The sequence below is a fragment of the Tamandua tetradactyla genome, chromosome 1 (assembly GCF_023851605.1).
Source record: "Tamandua tetradactyla isolate mTamTet1 chromosome 1, mTamTet1.pri, whole genome shotgun sequence".
Taxonomy (NCBI): Eukaryota; Metazoa; Chordata; class Mammalia; order Pilosa; family Myrmecophagidae; genus Tamandua; species Tamandua tetradactyla.
Window position 1 is genome coordinate 223,253,627 of NC_135327.1, and position 17,447 is coordinate 223,271,073.

At 37.3% G+C, this 17,447-nt stretch overlaps 2 protein-coding genes across 2 annotated transcripts in view; both read right to left on the reverse strand.

Moving 5' to 3' along the window:
• ANKRD26 (ankyrin repeat domain containing 26) overlaps nucleotides 1-17,447 on the reverse strand; it is a 1,272,391-nt gene that overhangs the window by 865,119 nt on the left and 389,825 nt on the right. The window lies entirely within an intron of this gene.
• The window catches only part of RAB18 (RAB18, member RAS oncogene family), a 44,349-nt gene continuing 40,593 nt past the window's right edge, over nucleotides 13,692-17,447 (reverse strand). The window contains exon 7 of the mRNA XM_077153070.1: nucleotides 13,692-14,924. Coding sequence (XP_077009185.1) covers nucleotides 14,857-14,924 — 68 coding nt within the window. The 3' untranslated portion in view covers nucleotides 13,692-14,856. The remainder of the gene's footprint in view (nucleotides 14,925-17,447) is intronic.

A 17,447-nucleotide genomic window follows, 5' to 3' on the forward strand; every position in this document is an offset into this window, starting at 1 on the left:
GACAGAGCCAGGAGAAAGCCACAATAGAGAATGCCGCAGAACCACGAAGCAGCATCTACCAGCCAGTGACTTTTGGAGATGAAGAAGGAAAACACCTCCTGGGGAGCTGGAGAGGAAGCTAGCATATGACGCCATGTTCACCATGTGCCCTTCCAGTCTAACTTCATTGGCCTTCTTGAATCAAGGTATCTTTCCTTGGATGCCTTAGATTGGACATTTCTATAGATTTGCTTTAATTGGGACATTTCTACGGCCTAAAAACTGTTAACTTGCAACTTATTAAATTCCCCTTTTTAAAAAAACTTTTCCATTTCTGGTATATTGCATTCTGGCAGCTAGCCAACTAGAACACTACCAAATAACTAGTATAATCATGAACTTTTATGCAATTCACTATACATATGTGTATGTGTTTAATACAGAATATATTACATTATGTAAATGTATATACTTATACCCAATGTATATATACTCAACTAGTGGTATCAGGCGTCTCAGCACATCAGATACTATAGCATGTCCTGGAATGCATTCACAAATACACATACAAATGAGTGAATTCCCTCTGTATACTGTGGGAAGCTAGAGAGCAACTAAAAAGCATAGCAAACCCTGCAAGGCAAGTCACTATCGGACAAATGAGGGCAAAAAAGTAGGAAAAGTCATGATAAAGTCAGTATGGCATATTAAGAAAACCCTCCGAAGCTCAGCATGGCTGGTGCCTGGGTGGGTGGATGAAGCAATTCACTACTCATCTTACCAGGCTAAGGAGTCTAGGTTAGGTGGTTTTAAGTGGGAAGTAGAGCCACCATTTTTTAATGCAGGTGAAATGTACAAATCTTAAATATAACAATTCAATGACTTTTGAAAAATGTTAGTTTTCCCATCCAGCCAATCTCCAACACCCTCAGGCAATCACTTTTCTGATTTTTTTCACCAGAGATTACTTTCTCCATTCCTTGAAATATAAATGGAATCAAACATTGATGTCTGGTTTCTTTCAGTCAACAACGCTTTTGAGACTCATTCATATTTCACATTATTATTAGTTCACCGTATAAAGCTGAGTGGTATTTCACTGTAAGAACAGACCACAGTTTGTTTAGCATTTCTCCCATGGATGGACATGTGGATTGTTCCCACATTAGGGAACTATGATAAATCAGTTTGATTTTTAAATGATGACACTACCCTAAATTTATTGACTAAATTTCATTTGGTCATGAGGCAGTATCCTTTTCATGCATTGCTCTATTTGACTTTCTAATATTTTGTTAAGGATATTTGCATCCACAAGCATTTTCACATTTTTTGTTTGTATTTCTTTGTCATGCCTTGGTTATACTAGCCTCAGGAAGTGGTTGGGCAGCATTTTCTCCTCTTCTTTGTTCCGAAAGTTTTAGTATGATTGACATAATTGCTTCCTGAAATATTTGATAGAATTCCCCAGTGAAAGCACCTATATCTAGCATCTGTCTGTGAGAAGGAATTTCATTATGAATTCAATCTCTGTAGTGTATATTAGTCTGTTCAGATTTTCTATTTCTTCTTGTTCCAGCTTTTGTAAGTTGTTATTTCAAGGAATTTGTCCATTAATTTTTAGTTGTGAGGGTTACTGATATAAAGTGGTTCTTAACCATAGTAGTAGATCTTTACATACTTATAATCTCTATAGGATCTGTAGAGATGCACCCTCTTTCATTTCTGATATTAGTAAATTATATATTCCCTCTTTTACCTCAATCGATCTTGCTAAGGCTTTATCAATTTTATCAATGTTCTCTAAGTTTCATTTTGAGAATGAACTACATTATCTGATTATTTTCTCTATTTTTTCTGTTTTTTGTTTGTTCTTTTCACTAATATTTCTTCATTTCTACTTATTTTGGGTTCAATTTACTCTTCTTTTTCTAACATAAGGTGGAAATTTGATGTTTTGGTTTGCTGAAGTTGCTGGAAGGCAATATACCAGAAATAGATTGGCTTTCAAAGCAGAGATATTAAGTTACAGATTTACAGTCCAAAGGCCATGAAAATGTCTAAATTAAGGCATCCAGAGAAAGACGTCTTGACTCTGAAGAAAGGCTGATGGCATTTGGGGTTTCTCTGTTAGCTGGAAAAGCACATGGCGATGTCTGCTGTCCTTCTCTCCTGGCATCTGGTTTCAAATGGCCGTCTCAGCTCCTACTTCCAGTGGCTTTCTCACTAAGCATTTGTAGATCCTCCCTTAGCTTTTCCAGGGCAAACTCTAGATTTCATCTCTTAGCTTAGCATCTCCACTTCTGTGTCCTAGTTTCATCTTTCTGCTCTCTGTGTCAGACTAAGCTCGCTCTATGTTTTCTGCCTTTTATTTGTTTCATACAGACCTCAAGCAAAAGGATTAAGACCCACATTGAGTGGATGAGGTCACATCTCCATAGAAACAATCTAATCAAAAAGTCCCACCTACCATAAGCCTGCACCCACAAGACTGGATTAAAAGAGCATGGCTTTTCTGGAGTACTTAACAATTTCAAACCAGAACAATCACAATGGCTGACTTTAAACATTTCTTCTTTACTGATTATGCATTTAAAACTTTATATTTCCCTCTAAGCACTGACAAAGCTGCATACCATAAATTTTGATATATTCTTTTTATTATCATTTGATTTGAAATATTTTCTAATTTTTCTTGTAATTTCTTCTTTGACTTATGGACTCTATAAAAGTATACTATTTAATTTCCAGGAAGTTTGGAGTCTTCTACACATTTTCTTGTTACTGATTTCTCTTTTGCATGAGTTGAGGTCTGAGAATGTATTCTGGAAGGTTTCAATACTTTGAAATATACTGAGACTTGTTTCATGGCCCAGAATATGATCCATTTTGATAAACAGTCCATGTGCTTTTTTTTTTTTTTTTTGTATGCTGGATGGTGGGGCTCACATCTCATTCTTTTTCCATGTGACGATCCCATTATTGCAGCACCATTTGTTCAGTTTTTCTTTTTTGGAAGTTCATGGGCTGGAAATCAAATTTGGGTGTCCCACATGGCAGGCAAGAATTATTACACTGAATTACCCTTGCACTCCTCCTGCGCTTTTAAAAATAGTGAGTATTCTCTAATTGTTGGGCTAGTATACTATAAAAAGGGTTGAGAGTGTTGGTCAATTTTTTATATTGTTCTTTTTACTTACTTTTTATAAAATCAGTTTTTGAGGGAGTATCCACTTGTTGTTTTTCTCTATTCTATTCTGTCAGCTTCAGATATTTTGAAACTTTATTATTAGATGCATACACATTTATGATTTTTATGGCTTCCTGACCAATTTACCTGTTTATTATTAGAAAATATCCATCTTTATCTGTTGTAATGTTCCTTGTATTGGAGTCTACTTTGTCTTATATTAATACAGTTACACCACCTTTTCACCTCACTGATTGGATGTCATATCCTTTTACTTTCAACTTATCTGTACCTTTTTATCTAAATTTGCTGTAGAGAGAATATAGTTGGCTTTTAAAAATTTATATGCTTGGCAATTTCTACTTTCAAATTAATGTTTAGTCTATTTACTGTTAAAATAATTATTGATGTTTCTGTTTAGGACTACTGTTTTTGTGCCTTAGTTTTCTATTTATCCCACCTTATTTTTGTTCCTCTCTTCCCCATTTCAGGTTAAGCTGATATTTTTAATATTCCATTTTAATTCCTCTATTAGCTTTTAGCTCTACCTTTGTGTTATTTTTCAGGTTACTCTAGGAATTATAATATGCATCTTTTACTTAGAGTACTTAACTTTATATCTATGATTAAAATTTTACTATTTAATATAAAATGTAAGAAACTTACAAGAGTGTAATTCCTTTTGTTGCCCCTCAGCCTTAGCCCTGCTGTTGTCACATATTTTACATCTACATATGGGATAAATTCTACAATAGTGTTATAATTTTAGCTTTAAATAGTTGGAGACTTCTGGTTTCATTCTTAACATGTAAAGAGTTTGGAAGTTATCACTCCTGTCCTTACAACAAGAAAAATCTAGACAAATTGAAAGTCAACAATTTTTCTTGAACCCATTAAGGAGGTGAGGTTGTAGGGTAAACCATCACCTTAAAATACGAAGAGACAGGCTCATTAAGAGAGACACAGTCAAGACCCACTTACCTACAGGAAAACTCATTAGAACCATAAACTGGTAGTACTACTTAAGTGGTAGTTTTGACAAATTGCTAGAGAATGAGTGTGGACTACTGGGAGACTGAGAAACCCTGGAGGGCATAATCTTAGTGGCCCCCAAGCTTTTTTTGGGCTTTACTTCTAGGAATCCCCTGAGGTAGGTTATCATGGTAAAAATGCCAGGTAAATAAACCTAGTGGCTCTCAGGGGAGGAAAAGAGCAGTCACTGTGGAACACACCCAGACCTTTCTCTTTATTGAAGACTATTGTGAGTTTGAGAGCTGCTGGAATGTGATATACCAGAAACGGATCAAAAGGGGAATTTAATAAATTACAACGAAGATTGTAATCGTTGAAATAAATTTCTAATGAAGTGAAAGTCCTTAGACTTTCCAAATTAAGTCTAATGGTGGTGTCCAAATTAAGGCACCAACAAGAGATTACATTCACTCAAGAAAGGCCGATGAATCTGGAACACCTCTGTCAGCTGAGAAGACACATAGCTGACATCTGCTGGACCCGTGCTCCTGGGCTCCGTTGCTTTTAGTCTCTGAGTGGTGGTTCCTCACTTTGCTTCTCTGGGGTTGGCTTTCATCTCTTGGCTTCCCTTGACTGTCTCCAGGTTCTGGCTTGCTTAGCATCTCATGGCGATGTCTGCTGGGCTGGAAGCATCTCCAAACATCCATGCCTCTGTTCTCTAAAGCAACTGTTCTCCAAGCATGCACATCTGCTCTCTCTGTCAGCTCTGAAGTTTCCGTTGTTTCTGTCAGCTCTGTCATTACTGACTGTCTCCAAAATGTTTCCTCTTTTAAATGATTCCAGTAAACTAATCAAGACCCACTTGGAATGGGTGGAGTTACATCTCCTCCTGATCAAAAAGTCACACCCAGAATTGGGCATGCCACATCTCAATGGAGATAATCTATCAGAAGTTTCCAACCTAGTATTGGATCAGGATTAAAAGAAATGGTTGCTCTCACAAGATTGCATCAAGATTAAAACATGGTTTTTCTGGGGTACATAATACTTTCAAACTGGCACACCTATCCTCCAGGGGAAAGGCTTTACCAGAGCTTTTCTCCAGTTGGGTGAAGGGTATCCTTCCCACCCCCTCTAACCTTCCTGTCCCACACAAGGCGATTAAAAAACAGTTAACAGGGATTGGGGCTTCAAGGAGAAAGATTAAGAATACATATCCGGGGAAGAGAGTAGGAAGTATGGGGGAGAAAAGGCTATATTTACTGGATAAACACTTTGAAGGTCCAGACCCAAGACACAGGCCCACTAAAACACTGAGTTTTAGTCAAACCACCACACCAACAGGGCTCCAGTATAATAATAGTAATGTTATAGCTGAAAGAACTGCAAGACACACAAACTTTCTTATAAGGAATACTTAGGGAATCCCAAAGTCAAATGGGGGCCAAAACAAAGACATTAGAAGAATGTAAAGTCTCTGACTGGTCAAGTTACAGTAAACATTAAACACAGCCCAACTCCTAACCAGATTAACATAAATCCTCACACTGAAAACTTCAGATCCTATTACCTAAGACAACATATCTAACCTGCAACAAAAAAATTATAAGACATGTCAAAAGGCAAGAAAAAATACAGTCTGAAGAGACAATGCAATCACCAGAACCAGACTCAGATTTGACGCAGATGTTGGAATTATCAGACAGGGAATTTAAAATAACTATGTTAAATATGTTAAGGACTGCAATGGAAAAAGTAGGCTGCATGCAAAAACAGATGAGTAATATAAGCAGAGATGACAACTCCAAGAAAGTATCAAAGTAAAAATGCTAAAGATTAAAACCACTGTAACAGAAATGAAAAATGTTCTTGATGAGCTCATCAGTAGACCTGACACAGCTGAGGAAAGAATCAGTGCGCTTAAGACAGATCAATAGAAACTTCCAAAACTGGAAGGCAAAGAGAAAAAAAGAAGACAACATCCAAAAACTATGGGAAAACTTCAAGAGTGTAACATAGGCATAATTGGAATATCAAAAGGAAAAAAGAGAATAGAGAAGAAGAAATATTTGAAGTCAAGAACTTTACAAAATTAATGACAGATACCAAATCATAGATCTAATAAGCTCAGAGAACACAAAGCAGGAAAAATACCCCAGAAATCATACCTATGCATATCATGTTCAAATTGAAAAGAAAGACAAAGAGAAAATCCTTGCCACCTTACCTATGGAGGAACAAGGAAAAGAATCACAGCAGACCTTTCATCAAAAAAAAAAAAAAAAAAAAAAATGCAAGGAAGAAGAAGTGGAATGACAAAAACCACCAAACTACAATTCTATAGCAAGTGAAATTATCTTTCAAAAGATAATACAGATAAAGACTTTTTCAGATAAACAAAAACTGTGGGAATTTATTTCCAGAAGACCTGAAAGATAAAAGAAGGTCTTCAGCAGACAGAAAATTATATAGATCAAAACTTGGATCTACATAAGAAAAAAAAGCATCAGAGAAAGAATAAATAAAAGTTAACACAATATAATTAACCATCACACCCAATAACAATACAAATGTAAATTAAAACAATCAGATACATTTGTCATCAAAATGCTAAAATTTTAAATTTCCAACATTTCATCATAAAATTTAAATCTGATATTACCATGTGTTGAAAAGGATGGGATTAAACAGACCCTCTCATACTATACGGCAAAACACCTACAGAATCTTTGAAGGCCAGTTTGGCAGTATCTCTGACTATAGAACATGCCCACAATTATTTCTTTCTGAGCATAGAGTTACAGTTCATCATTTTTCCCAATAAACAGAGAATTCATATGCTTTTCAAAACACATGTAGAAAATTCACAAAAACCAACAATGTATTAGGCCACAAGGGAAGAAAAATCTTTTAAAAATTACCAAAGGAGAAAATGTTAAGGAGATAGGTTGACCTTGATACAACAGTACTAAAAATTCACCACACAAAGTAAAGCTACACTATCCCACACCATGAATCTACCCATTTAGAGGAAACAACTAAACTAAACACTCTTATAATAATAAGGGGGTTTAGGTTAAAAGAATAGGGAATTTTGAAATTACAAATATTTGATAATAAATTATCATTTTCAAAACTATGAAGTACAGGAAAAATAGTTCTAAGAGGAAAATGTGTAGTCTTAAATACAAGAAAGATTTAAAATAATGAATTAGCCATTCAAATCAAAGAAGGTTTAAGGAAACTGGGAACAAGCCTTAAAAAGTAGAGGAAGAAAAGAATGAAAGAGGACACTTACCTTTCACCTATATAAAAATTAACTGAAAGTGGAACAAAGACCTAAATATAAGAGCCAGTACCATAAAACTCCTAGAAGAAAATATAGGGAAACATCTTCAAGACCTAGTAATAGTAAGTGGTTTCTTAAACTTCACACCCAAAGCACAGCAACAAAAGAAAAACGTTTTACTCAGCAGGCTCCCAGAATGCCATATACCAGAACTGGGACTGGAACGGCTTTTAAAAAGGGGAATTAAATATATTACAAGTTTACTAATCCTATGAAAATGTGCAAACTAAGGCATTAAGGGAGAGATACCTTAATTCAAGGAAGGCTGATGGGTCAGGAACACCTGTCATCTGGGTAGTCATGTAGCTAGTATCTGGTGGTCCCCCACTCCTGGCTTCCATTGCTTTCAGCCTCTGTTCCTGTGGGGGTTCCTCACTTTACTTCTCCAGGGCTGGCTTTCCTCTCTTGGCTTTCCTTGGCCCTCTCCAGTTTCTGGCTTGCTTAACATCTCATGGCGACGTTTGCTGGGTCCAAGTGTCTCCAAACATCTATGTCTCTGTTCTCCAAGTGTCGACATCTGTGTTAGCTCTGCTCTGAAGTTTCTGTTGGCTCTGTCATTTCTATTACTTCTGTCTCTCTCCAAAATATTTCCTCTTTTAAAGGACTCTAGTAACTAATCAAGACCCACCTGGAATGAGTGGAGTCACATCTCCATCTAATCAAAGTTCACACCCACAACTGGGAGTCACATCTCTGTGGAGATCATCTAATCAAGCTTCCAGTCTACAGTGCTGTATTCAGTACTATAAAAATAAATGGCTGCTTCCACAAGAATAGTTCAGGATTAAAACGTGTTTTTTGGGGGGTACATAAAAATTCAATCCAGCACAGGAACTCCTCAAAATCAAATGCTTCTGTGCCTCAAAAGACTTTATCAAAAAGGTTGAGAGGCAGACAACTTAATGGGAGAAAATATTTGGGAATCACATATCAGACAAAGGTTTGATATCCTGTATATATAAAGAAATCATACAATTTAGCAACAAAAGAACAAACAACCCATTTATAAAATGGGCTAAAGATATGAATAGACATTTTTCCAAAGAGCAAATAAACATGGCTGAAAAGCACATGAAGAGATGCTCGTTTTCATTAGCTGTAAGAGAAATGCAAATCAAGACTACAATGAGATATCACCTCAAACCTAAAAGAATGGCTGCTATTAAACAAACAGAAAACTAGAAATGTTGGAGAGGATGTGGAGAAAATGGGACACTTATGCACTGCTGGTGGGAATGTATAATGGGACAGCCACTGTGGAAGAAAATTCGGTGTTTCCTTAGAAAACTAAATTTTGAGTTGCACTGTGACCCAGCAATATCACTACTCCAGAAGATCCAAAAGCAGTGACACAAACAGATATTTGTACACAGATGTTCATAGCAGCATTATTCACAATCGTCAAAAGATGGAAACAACCCAAGTGCCCATCAACAGACAAGTAGATAAAAAATTGTGGTATATACATACGTTGGAATATTATGCAGCAGTTAGACGAAATGACATCCTGAAGCACATGACAACACGGATGAACCTTGAGGACATAATGCTGAGTGAAATAAACCAGACACAAAAGGATAGATACTATATGATTTCGTTTTTATGACCATGGAAAAGGTAAACTCAGAGGCTTATAATATAGAGTATATGGAACATTGAGGGACATAGACAGACACAGAAGCTATAGAACTGGGTGAACAGTTAGCTAATGAGGTTGAATTTATATGTAATAGAATAGAGAGAAGTGAAGGCAGTTCTTTAGTGGGTCTATAAGTAATATTACCATATTGAAGGTGAACATGACTGAAAGGGGTTGTATAGATCCATGTATCCAACCAATTAACACTACAAATATAAATAAGTTCTTGCATGAACTACCTCAAAGGTATAAGTTCTTGCATGAACTACCTCAAAGGTATGAATCTTGTACAAATAATAAATGATAGAAGGGTATGGGGGAAAACTACTATTGCATGCTATGGGCTCTGTTATCAGGAAGACATCAACAGTACCACAGCAATACCTAAATAATTAGGGGGGAAGGACAAGAGTTAAGGGGAAGTTTGGAATTTTCTATTTGTGAGGGTGTGTTTATTGGTTATTTTTCTCTTGGGAGCAATGGAAATTATCTAAAATTGAGAATGTTGGTGACTTTACAATTAAGTGAGGATCATGTGAGATATGGATTGTTGACTTTGGACATTATTCATGATGCCCAATGGATGGAGGTGGCTGAGAGCTGGAATGACAAACTGTGGTGTATATACATATGATGAAATATCATACAGCTACAGAAAGGAACAAAATCATGAGGCATGCAATGCTTTGAATGAACCTGTGGGACATTTTGTGATGAAAAATAAGCCAAAAGCAAAAGAACAAATATTGTATTGTCTTTTTTAGAAAATAATTATAAGAAATTTGGAGTCTAGATTGTAAGCTCTTATTGCAGTCACAGTTAGTCCAGAGCTATCATTGTTATTTCTAGATTTTGAGAGGCTGTGCCACATATGTATAACCTGCTACTTCCCTGGAACTCTGAGAACTTGAGTGACACCTAGTCTAGGACTCAGATTCAGTCCTGCAGCCCTGAAAGTCAGCATCGCCACATACAACAAGCTTTCATTAGAGATAAGGATGAAGCCAGTCAGGTCGAGACTAAGGCAAATGAGAAAACAGGGGTAAGGAGAGATGATCTACATTTTAGAACTTCACCAACCAATGAGACCAAATGAAGAGAGGTTTATCTTGTCCAAATACTAAATTTTCTATAGTTGAGCAGATAATTAAAAAGCATTGGCAAAGTCCCTTGAGGGATGGGACAAAAAAATAGGTAACTACTAAACTTTACCACCAAATAAACACCTAATACTGTCTCAAACATTAGAGACTCCCAAGTCAACAGGCCAATCCCCTGATCTTGAGGCTTGCTTTTGTGAAGCTCATTTATGTATCGGAAAAGCTAAGGCTACCTATAGTTATGCCTAAGAGTTACTTCCAAAGGGCTTCTTTTGTTGCTCAGATGTGGTCCCTCTTTCTCTCTCTCTCTCTCTCTCTCTAAGCCCAACTCTGCAAGTAAAATCATTACCCTTCCCCTTATGTGGGACATGACATACAGGGGTGAAAATCTGCCTGGCAACATGGGATATGACTCCCAGGACGAACCTGACCCTGGCACCATAGGATCAACAATGCCTGTCTGACCAAATGGGGAAAAGAGTTGTGACAAAATAAAGTAACAAAATAAGGCTGAGAGAGTTCAAATAGAGTCAAGAGCCTATTCTGGAGGCTACTCTTATGCAAGCTTCAGCTAGATATTACTATTTATCATGGTTACCAACCCCCAGCCAAAACCATTCCTGCCAACCCTAAAGAACACCTAGAACTCTAGCTGGGATTCTACAAAAGTTCCATGCACTATAATTACTTTCTAGAAACTTACAACCTCCAGATGGGTTCAGAGGGGCCAGCCTCTCCAGAACATCAAGTAGTTCCATCCCTCTATTCCATATTATCGGCAGCCCTTTCCAATATGAAAAAGTTAGAATGAGCGTAGTCCAGATACCCCTAAAGATTGGGAGAATGATCAGTGCAGAAGGAGAAGATGTAACAGAGAAGATAGGCTTTAACAAATGAGTATGACTGCTGAATCATTATATCAATATTTCTTTTAGTCTCCAGTGTTTTAAAGCAGCTAGAAGGAAAAACCTAAAATTGTGGAACTGTAACTCCTACCAAACTCTGAAATCTGTTCTATAACTACTTGTCACAGTGTACTTTGAAATTTATTGCTTTTTTGTATATATGCTATATTTCACAATAAAAAAGTAAAGGAAGGAATTAATCAACATAGAAGCAAAAAATTAGAGAAATAGAAACATTGACAATACAAACATAGACTGTATCAATAAAACCAGGACGTTTCAAGTGGCAAGTGCGATCAAGAACATTAGCCGAAAAAAGACTTCAGAAACTTCTAAGAACAACTCTAACATTATAAACATACTTCAAGTATGTCTGTCTTTACTGAGTCCAGAAGTAGTGTCATTTAAGCAAAGTAAGGCAGAGAAAGAGGGACAGCCTGATTCTGATGAAGAATACAATGACAGAATTGTCTAATAATTTGAAACACGTGGAGAAGGGCGCCCATTAGAATTAAATGTATTTTGGAAGCAAAATCAGCGAACATTTTAGTTTTTAAAGTTTGGTAGAAAATGAAGTGCAATTTAAAATCCCCATCCCCCTTTTTTAACTGTTTCCAGAAAACAGCTCTCATTCCTCACAAAACGGAGCCTAGTATAATTTCATCTTTAAACTCTAAAATAGCTTTAAAGCAAAAATATAAAAGTAAATAATAAATTATTTTCAAGTTCTAAATTAATGCAGCTTTACAAAATACTGATACCATCCTCATTTTATCTATAACACCTCTGTTCAATCTCCAGAAACGTCTATTTTTAAAGATACAGGAAAGAAAAAAAAAGATACAAGAATACCCTAGGAAGGAAACAACCCTCCCCTCAAAAATGCAGATCAAGCATGCTTTCATATCCTCCACATTCAGCCAAGTCAACCACTGTCCTTGCTCAACTAAAATCTTGGCCCGAGGACTGTCGTAAAGTCTGTCTGTTGACATCAGCATAAGTAGGCCATTTCAGAACAGAAAGGATCAGACTTCATAAAAACGTGATTTGTGGCTGAACTTTGCTAAAAAAAAGAAAAAAGTGACAAGAAAGCAAAAAGCGGCGAAAGAAAGTACAGGCGGTAAAAGTTACAAATGAGACAGTGTCTATTCTTTGAGTATGACCTTTCTGGCAAGATCTCTCAGGTTACTTAAGAGCTGCTGCCACCTCCTGGAAAACTGGAGAATCTCATTCAGAAACATCGATTCTACCATTACACCTTTAAACCTTACCTTTCCTCTTTTATTTGACTATTAAAAATAAAATAACCAAATGACCACAAATATTTCTTAGAATAAAGAACCATTCTTCTTGATATATAATTATCTTTTAAAAATAACTAATTCAATTTTTGATAACCATATTACATAGCACATTAGGAGCACATTCAAACAGGCAACTGAAAGCAATAAAATATAGACTCTCATTCTAGTGGTTGATTACTTGGATTTAGTTGTACCATCAGTCATGTTCCTCAAACATAACTATGCAGAGAAATATGCTGACATGATAGGCTACAATTCTGCCCTGTGTTTGTGCTTCACAAATCTAACAGCTAACTTTCACAAATTTGAAAATAAAAAGCTGAAGTTGATCTTTGAGGCTTCATGGCCACCACCCTACAACATACTGGATGAAAATGTTAAATCCTCCCTTAGTTTTCGTATTGTTGTCTCTCAAATTTCAAGTCCTTTCCTAAGTCATGTGATCCTAGCATTAGAAATGGGCAAATTTCAGAGCAAAAATAGAATAGTAAATTCACTTCCAAAGAGCATTTTATCTATTATCAGCAAAGCAAAACAATGTGCCTTTTCTACAAAAGAACGCTACGACGTAGTGTGGATTTTGACCCAGGAAAAAAGTGCACTCAAAGTCTAAGATAAAATTTTTACAAATGATATTCATCTTTGGAGATCAGATTTCCAGTGGTTGTATATTAATCGTGGAAAGCAGGTGAATTCTGGCATTTCCATGTCCTTCCTTTTGGATGCTTCAGCAAGGACCTCATCTATCAAATTTGTGTCTGAAAGTAACGTTTTCACGATTCGGTTCACCTGCCTTTGATCCGACCCCAGCGTTTGGAAGGTCATGTGGAAGTTCCTAGGGTGATGTGAAGCAAACCCAGATAGCCAGAGAGCTGAAAAGGAATGCAAGGTTGGCTTTGTTAGATCAAAGGCCTGTAACGGGAGAGAGAAGGGGCCCAGGACTTACCTGGCCTGGGCTCCTGCAAGGGTCAGTGGAGGGGTGGGGAGGAAGAAGATAACGGCCCCAGGCTGTCACCTTTATTGGGACCCAAAGGGGAGGAGCGGGGTTTACCTGCTGATGCTGGAGATTTGGCAGCTTTAAAGTCTGCGGTGCCAAAGGCAGAGGTGGACCATTTGGGGAAGTTGAACGCAGCTGTTATCACCCAGACCATATGGAGGCACATGCTTCGCTAACTGCAGTGATGCCCAGGGCAGGGCTGATGGGGGGGGGGGGGGGGGCGCGGCTCAAAAGGGGAACTTATGACTAGGCCAGGCCAGATGACAAGGCACCAAATATAATTTACTTCACGTCATCACAACCCACCCTGTGGTGCCTTGGCATCGTTTTTCAAGATGGCTGTGGGCTGAGTAGTTAAGACATTTAAGGATATGCTTAAGCTGTTCATTATGGCTTGAATGATCTGTCTAAATAAGGGCCCCATAATCAGAGTCAGAACTATTCCTATGGCTAGGAATTGGAAAGCCTGGCAGAGTCAATATCCCCAGCAAGTGGGACTCAGTCATGAGAAAATGTCCCAGGTGGGCATGAAGGTATTGAATGTTTTGGAGGAATTATACATTTTAACAAAGGTGTTGATGATATTAATAATGTGCCTCTGTTACTGCACCTTTTATAAATTGTATTGGACTTGCCCTGAGTTGTTGATGTACACGTAACAGGCCATACTAGTTAAAGCAGAGAGTCCCCACTCCTTAGCCAGCAGATAATCCAATACTAGTCTATTGTCAAAGACCATCTGCTATTGTTGGATGAAGCCCAGGGCCTGGGGGAGCAGTTGCATCCGGTGGGCTGTTGTGGCTGACAATTGTTAACTGGCCTGGAAGATACCTGTTTGTTGTTGCAGGGACATGACCCCAGCCAGGACTCACAGTCCTAATAATAAGGGGACTTGGCTGGCCCATTTGGGCAGAGAGGCTCCCTCCAAGGGTGCTGGCTATCTTGCATAAACCCAGGGCCATGAACCAGTCCCTATCCAGTAGAGGCAGAGAAAAGAAGAGGAAGTATTGAACATCTAGATCAGAACCTCAGTAGAAGCCAAGCAGTGCATCCCTCAAAGTATAGGTTTCTTGAAAGGCTGTGTAGAAATAGTTTCAGCCATATGGCCAATTGGTGAAAATGTTGTTGGGTAAATATGCCCAAGAAGGTGGGTCAGGTATTGTGGGGAGAAGGATAGGGAAGGTGGAAATTTTGGTAAGGGGTACCCATGATACTGTGTGTAGGGAACCCTTCAGCTGGGGCTATGGAGCAAGAAGTCCTCTGCTTTCATACAAGAAGAGGAAGTCAGGGAGGGCTCTCCAGATAGGCATGAATTGTTATCTGAATGGTTACAAAGACATGACTTAACTAACCCATAGGGATTTGCTGATCTCAGTGCAAGTTGACAAATGTAAAGGGTGTGACTTACAGTTCTGCAGGTTTTAAGGATGGCAATCTCTATGGGGTATAATTCCAAGTAATGCTGTAAGTCCTGTACTCCATCCAGCTCCTGTGGTAGATTGAACAGGAGGCAAACTCCCCCTCAGTGATGAGGTCATGGGCTGGGGTGATGTCATTTGAGGGACGCTCATCTACAACAGCGAACTTGTGGGCTGGGATGGCATCATCTGAGGTGGTAATCGCTGGGGGCCAAGCAAGCAGTGGATGTCCCTCACAAATAAAGGATGGGGAATTTTGTCATGGCCTTTAGATACCATTGCAATTGAGTAAGAGTACATGGGACCTCTCTGTACTATCTTTGCAATTTCTTGTGAAACTGTTATTTTAAAATAAAATGTTAAAAATAAATGTACAACCTCGAGTTGTACAGGGAACATGACAGTATACTGGCTGCCCTTGTTCTAGGTGCTGAAGCTAAATCAATTTACAAGGCCCTGTCTATGCCTTCAAGTAGCTTACAGGTGCAAGCACTATAATAAACATAAGTTGAATCTAGCAGTGTACTGAAGAAAAATACAATATAGACAAGTACGATTTATTCAAAAAATATATGAGGATGGCTTTACAATAGGAAACCTTCAATGTAATTCCTTATATTAAATCAAACAACAAAAACATGATTATATCCACAGGTGGCAAAAATTTCTCAGGTGTGAATTTTTTGGAAAAATCCAACTGTCACTCCAAATAAAATTGAAGTAAATTATTAAAATAATAAAACTAAATCAATATGAGAAAATGGTAATGACTGTTTCTTGAAATAAAAGAAAAACAGCAAATGTTACATTAAAAGGTAAAAATACTGAAAACTATTATCATCAAATCAGGAACAAAATTATCTTTATTTGCATATATGATTAGGAATCTAGGAAAGAAGTCACACTATTAAAACAGATTAGGATGACCACTATTACGACTGTTATTCAACATTGTTCTTAAAGTTCTTAGCATAGAAATTAGGAAAGAAAAAGAAATAAAAGGCATCCGAATTGTAAAGGAAGAAGTAAAGTTTTCCCTATTTGTAGATGACATGATTCCATATACATAAAATCCTGAAATATCCACATCAAAGCTCCTAGAGCTAATAAATAAATTCAGCAAAGTAGCAGGGTACAACACCCCAAAATCTGTAGTTTTATTATACCAAAGCAATAAAACAATTGGAAGAAGAAAGCAAGAAAAAAATCCATTCACAATAGCAACTAAAAGGATCAAACATCAAGGAATAAATCTAACCAAGAACATAAAGGACTTGTAAGCAGAAAACTATAAAACACTGCAAAAGGAAATCAAAGAAGACCTAAATAAATAGAAGGACATTCCAGTTCAAAGATTGGAAGACTAGAATATGTTAAGATGTCAAATCTACCCAAAGCGATTTACTATTTCAATGCAATCCCAATCAAAATCCCAAAAACCTTCTTTGTAGAAACAAAAAAGTCAATCATTAAATTTATATGGAAGGGTAAGGGACCCCAAATAGCTGAAGACGTCTTGAAAAAGAAGAATGAAGTTGTAGGACTTAAACCTCCCTGTCCCAAAGCCACACTAATCAAATCAGCATGGCACTGGCATAAGGACAGATAAATAGAACAACAGAATTAAATTGAAAGCTCAGAAATTAACCCTCATATTTATGGCCAACTGATTTTTGACAAGGGAACAAAGACCACTCAGTTGGGAAACAATAGTCTCTTCAACAAATGGTCCTTGGAAAACTGGGTCTCCATTTGAAAAAAAAAAAATGAAGGAAGAGGACCCCTACCTCAAACCTTATATAAAAATTAACTCAAATGGATCAAAGACTTAAAAATAAGAGCCAGAAGTAGCGAACTCCTAGAAGAAAACGTACAAAAGCAATTTCAGGACCTTGTGTTAGGCAATGGTTTCTAGACTTTACACCTAAAGCACAAACAATGAAAGAAAAAAAATAGATAAATGGGACCTCATCAAAATTAAAAACCTTTTGTCCTCAAAGGATTTTTCATGAAAGTAAAACAATCTACACAACAGAAGAAAATATTTGAAAACCACATATCCACTAAAGGCTTAATGTCCAGAATATATAAAGAAATGCTTCAACTTAACAGCAAAAACACAACAACCCAATTTTAAAATAGGCAAAAGACTTACAAAGACATCTTTCCAAAGAATTTATTCAAATGGCAAGAAAGCATATGAAAAAATGCTCAACCTCATTAGCCATCAGGGAAATGCAAATCAAAACCACAATGAGATATCATTTCACATCCATTAGAATGACTGCTAGTAAAAATATGGAAAATAAAAGTGTTAGAGAGCATGAGGCGAAATAATGTATTAGCTAGGGTTCTCTAGAGAAACAGAATCAGCAGGAAATATCCATAGATAAAAAGCTTATGAAAGTGTCTCATGTAGCCATGGGAACGTAGAGTTCAAAATCTGTAGAGCAGACTGTGAAGCTGACAACTCCAATGAAGGGTCTGGACAAACTCCACAGGAGAAGCTCACCGGCTGAAGCAGGAAAAGAGTCTGTCTCTTCTGAATCCTCCTTAAAAGGCTTCCAGTGATTAGATTAAACGTCACTCATTGC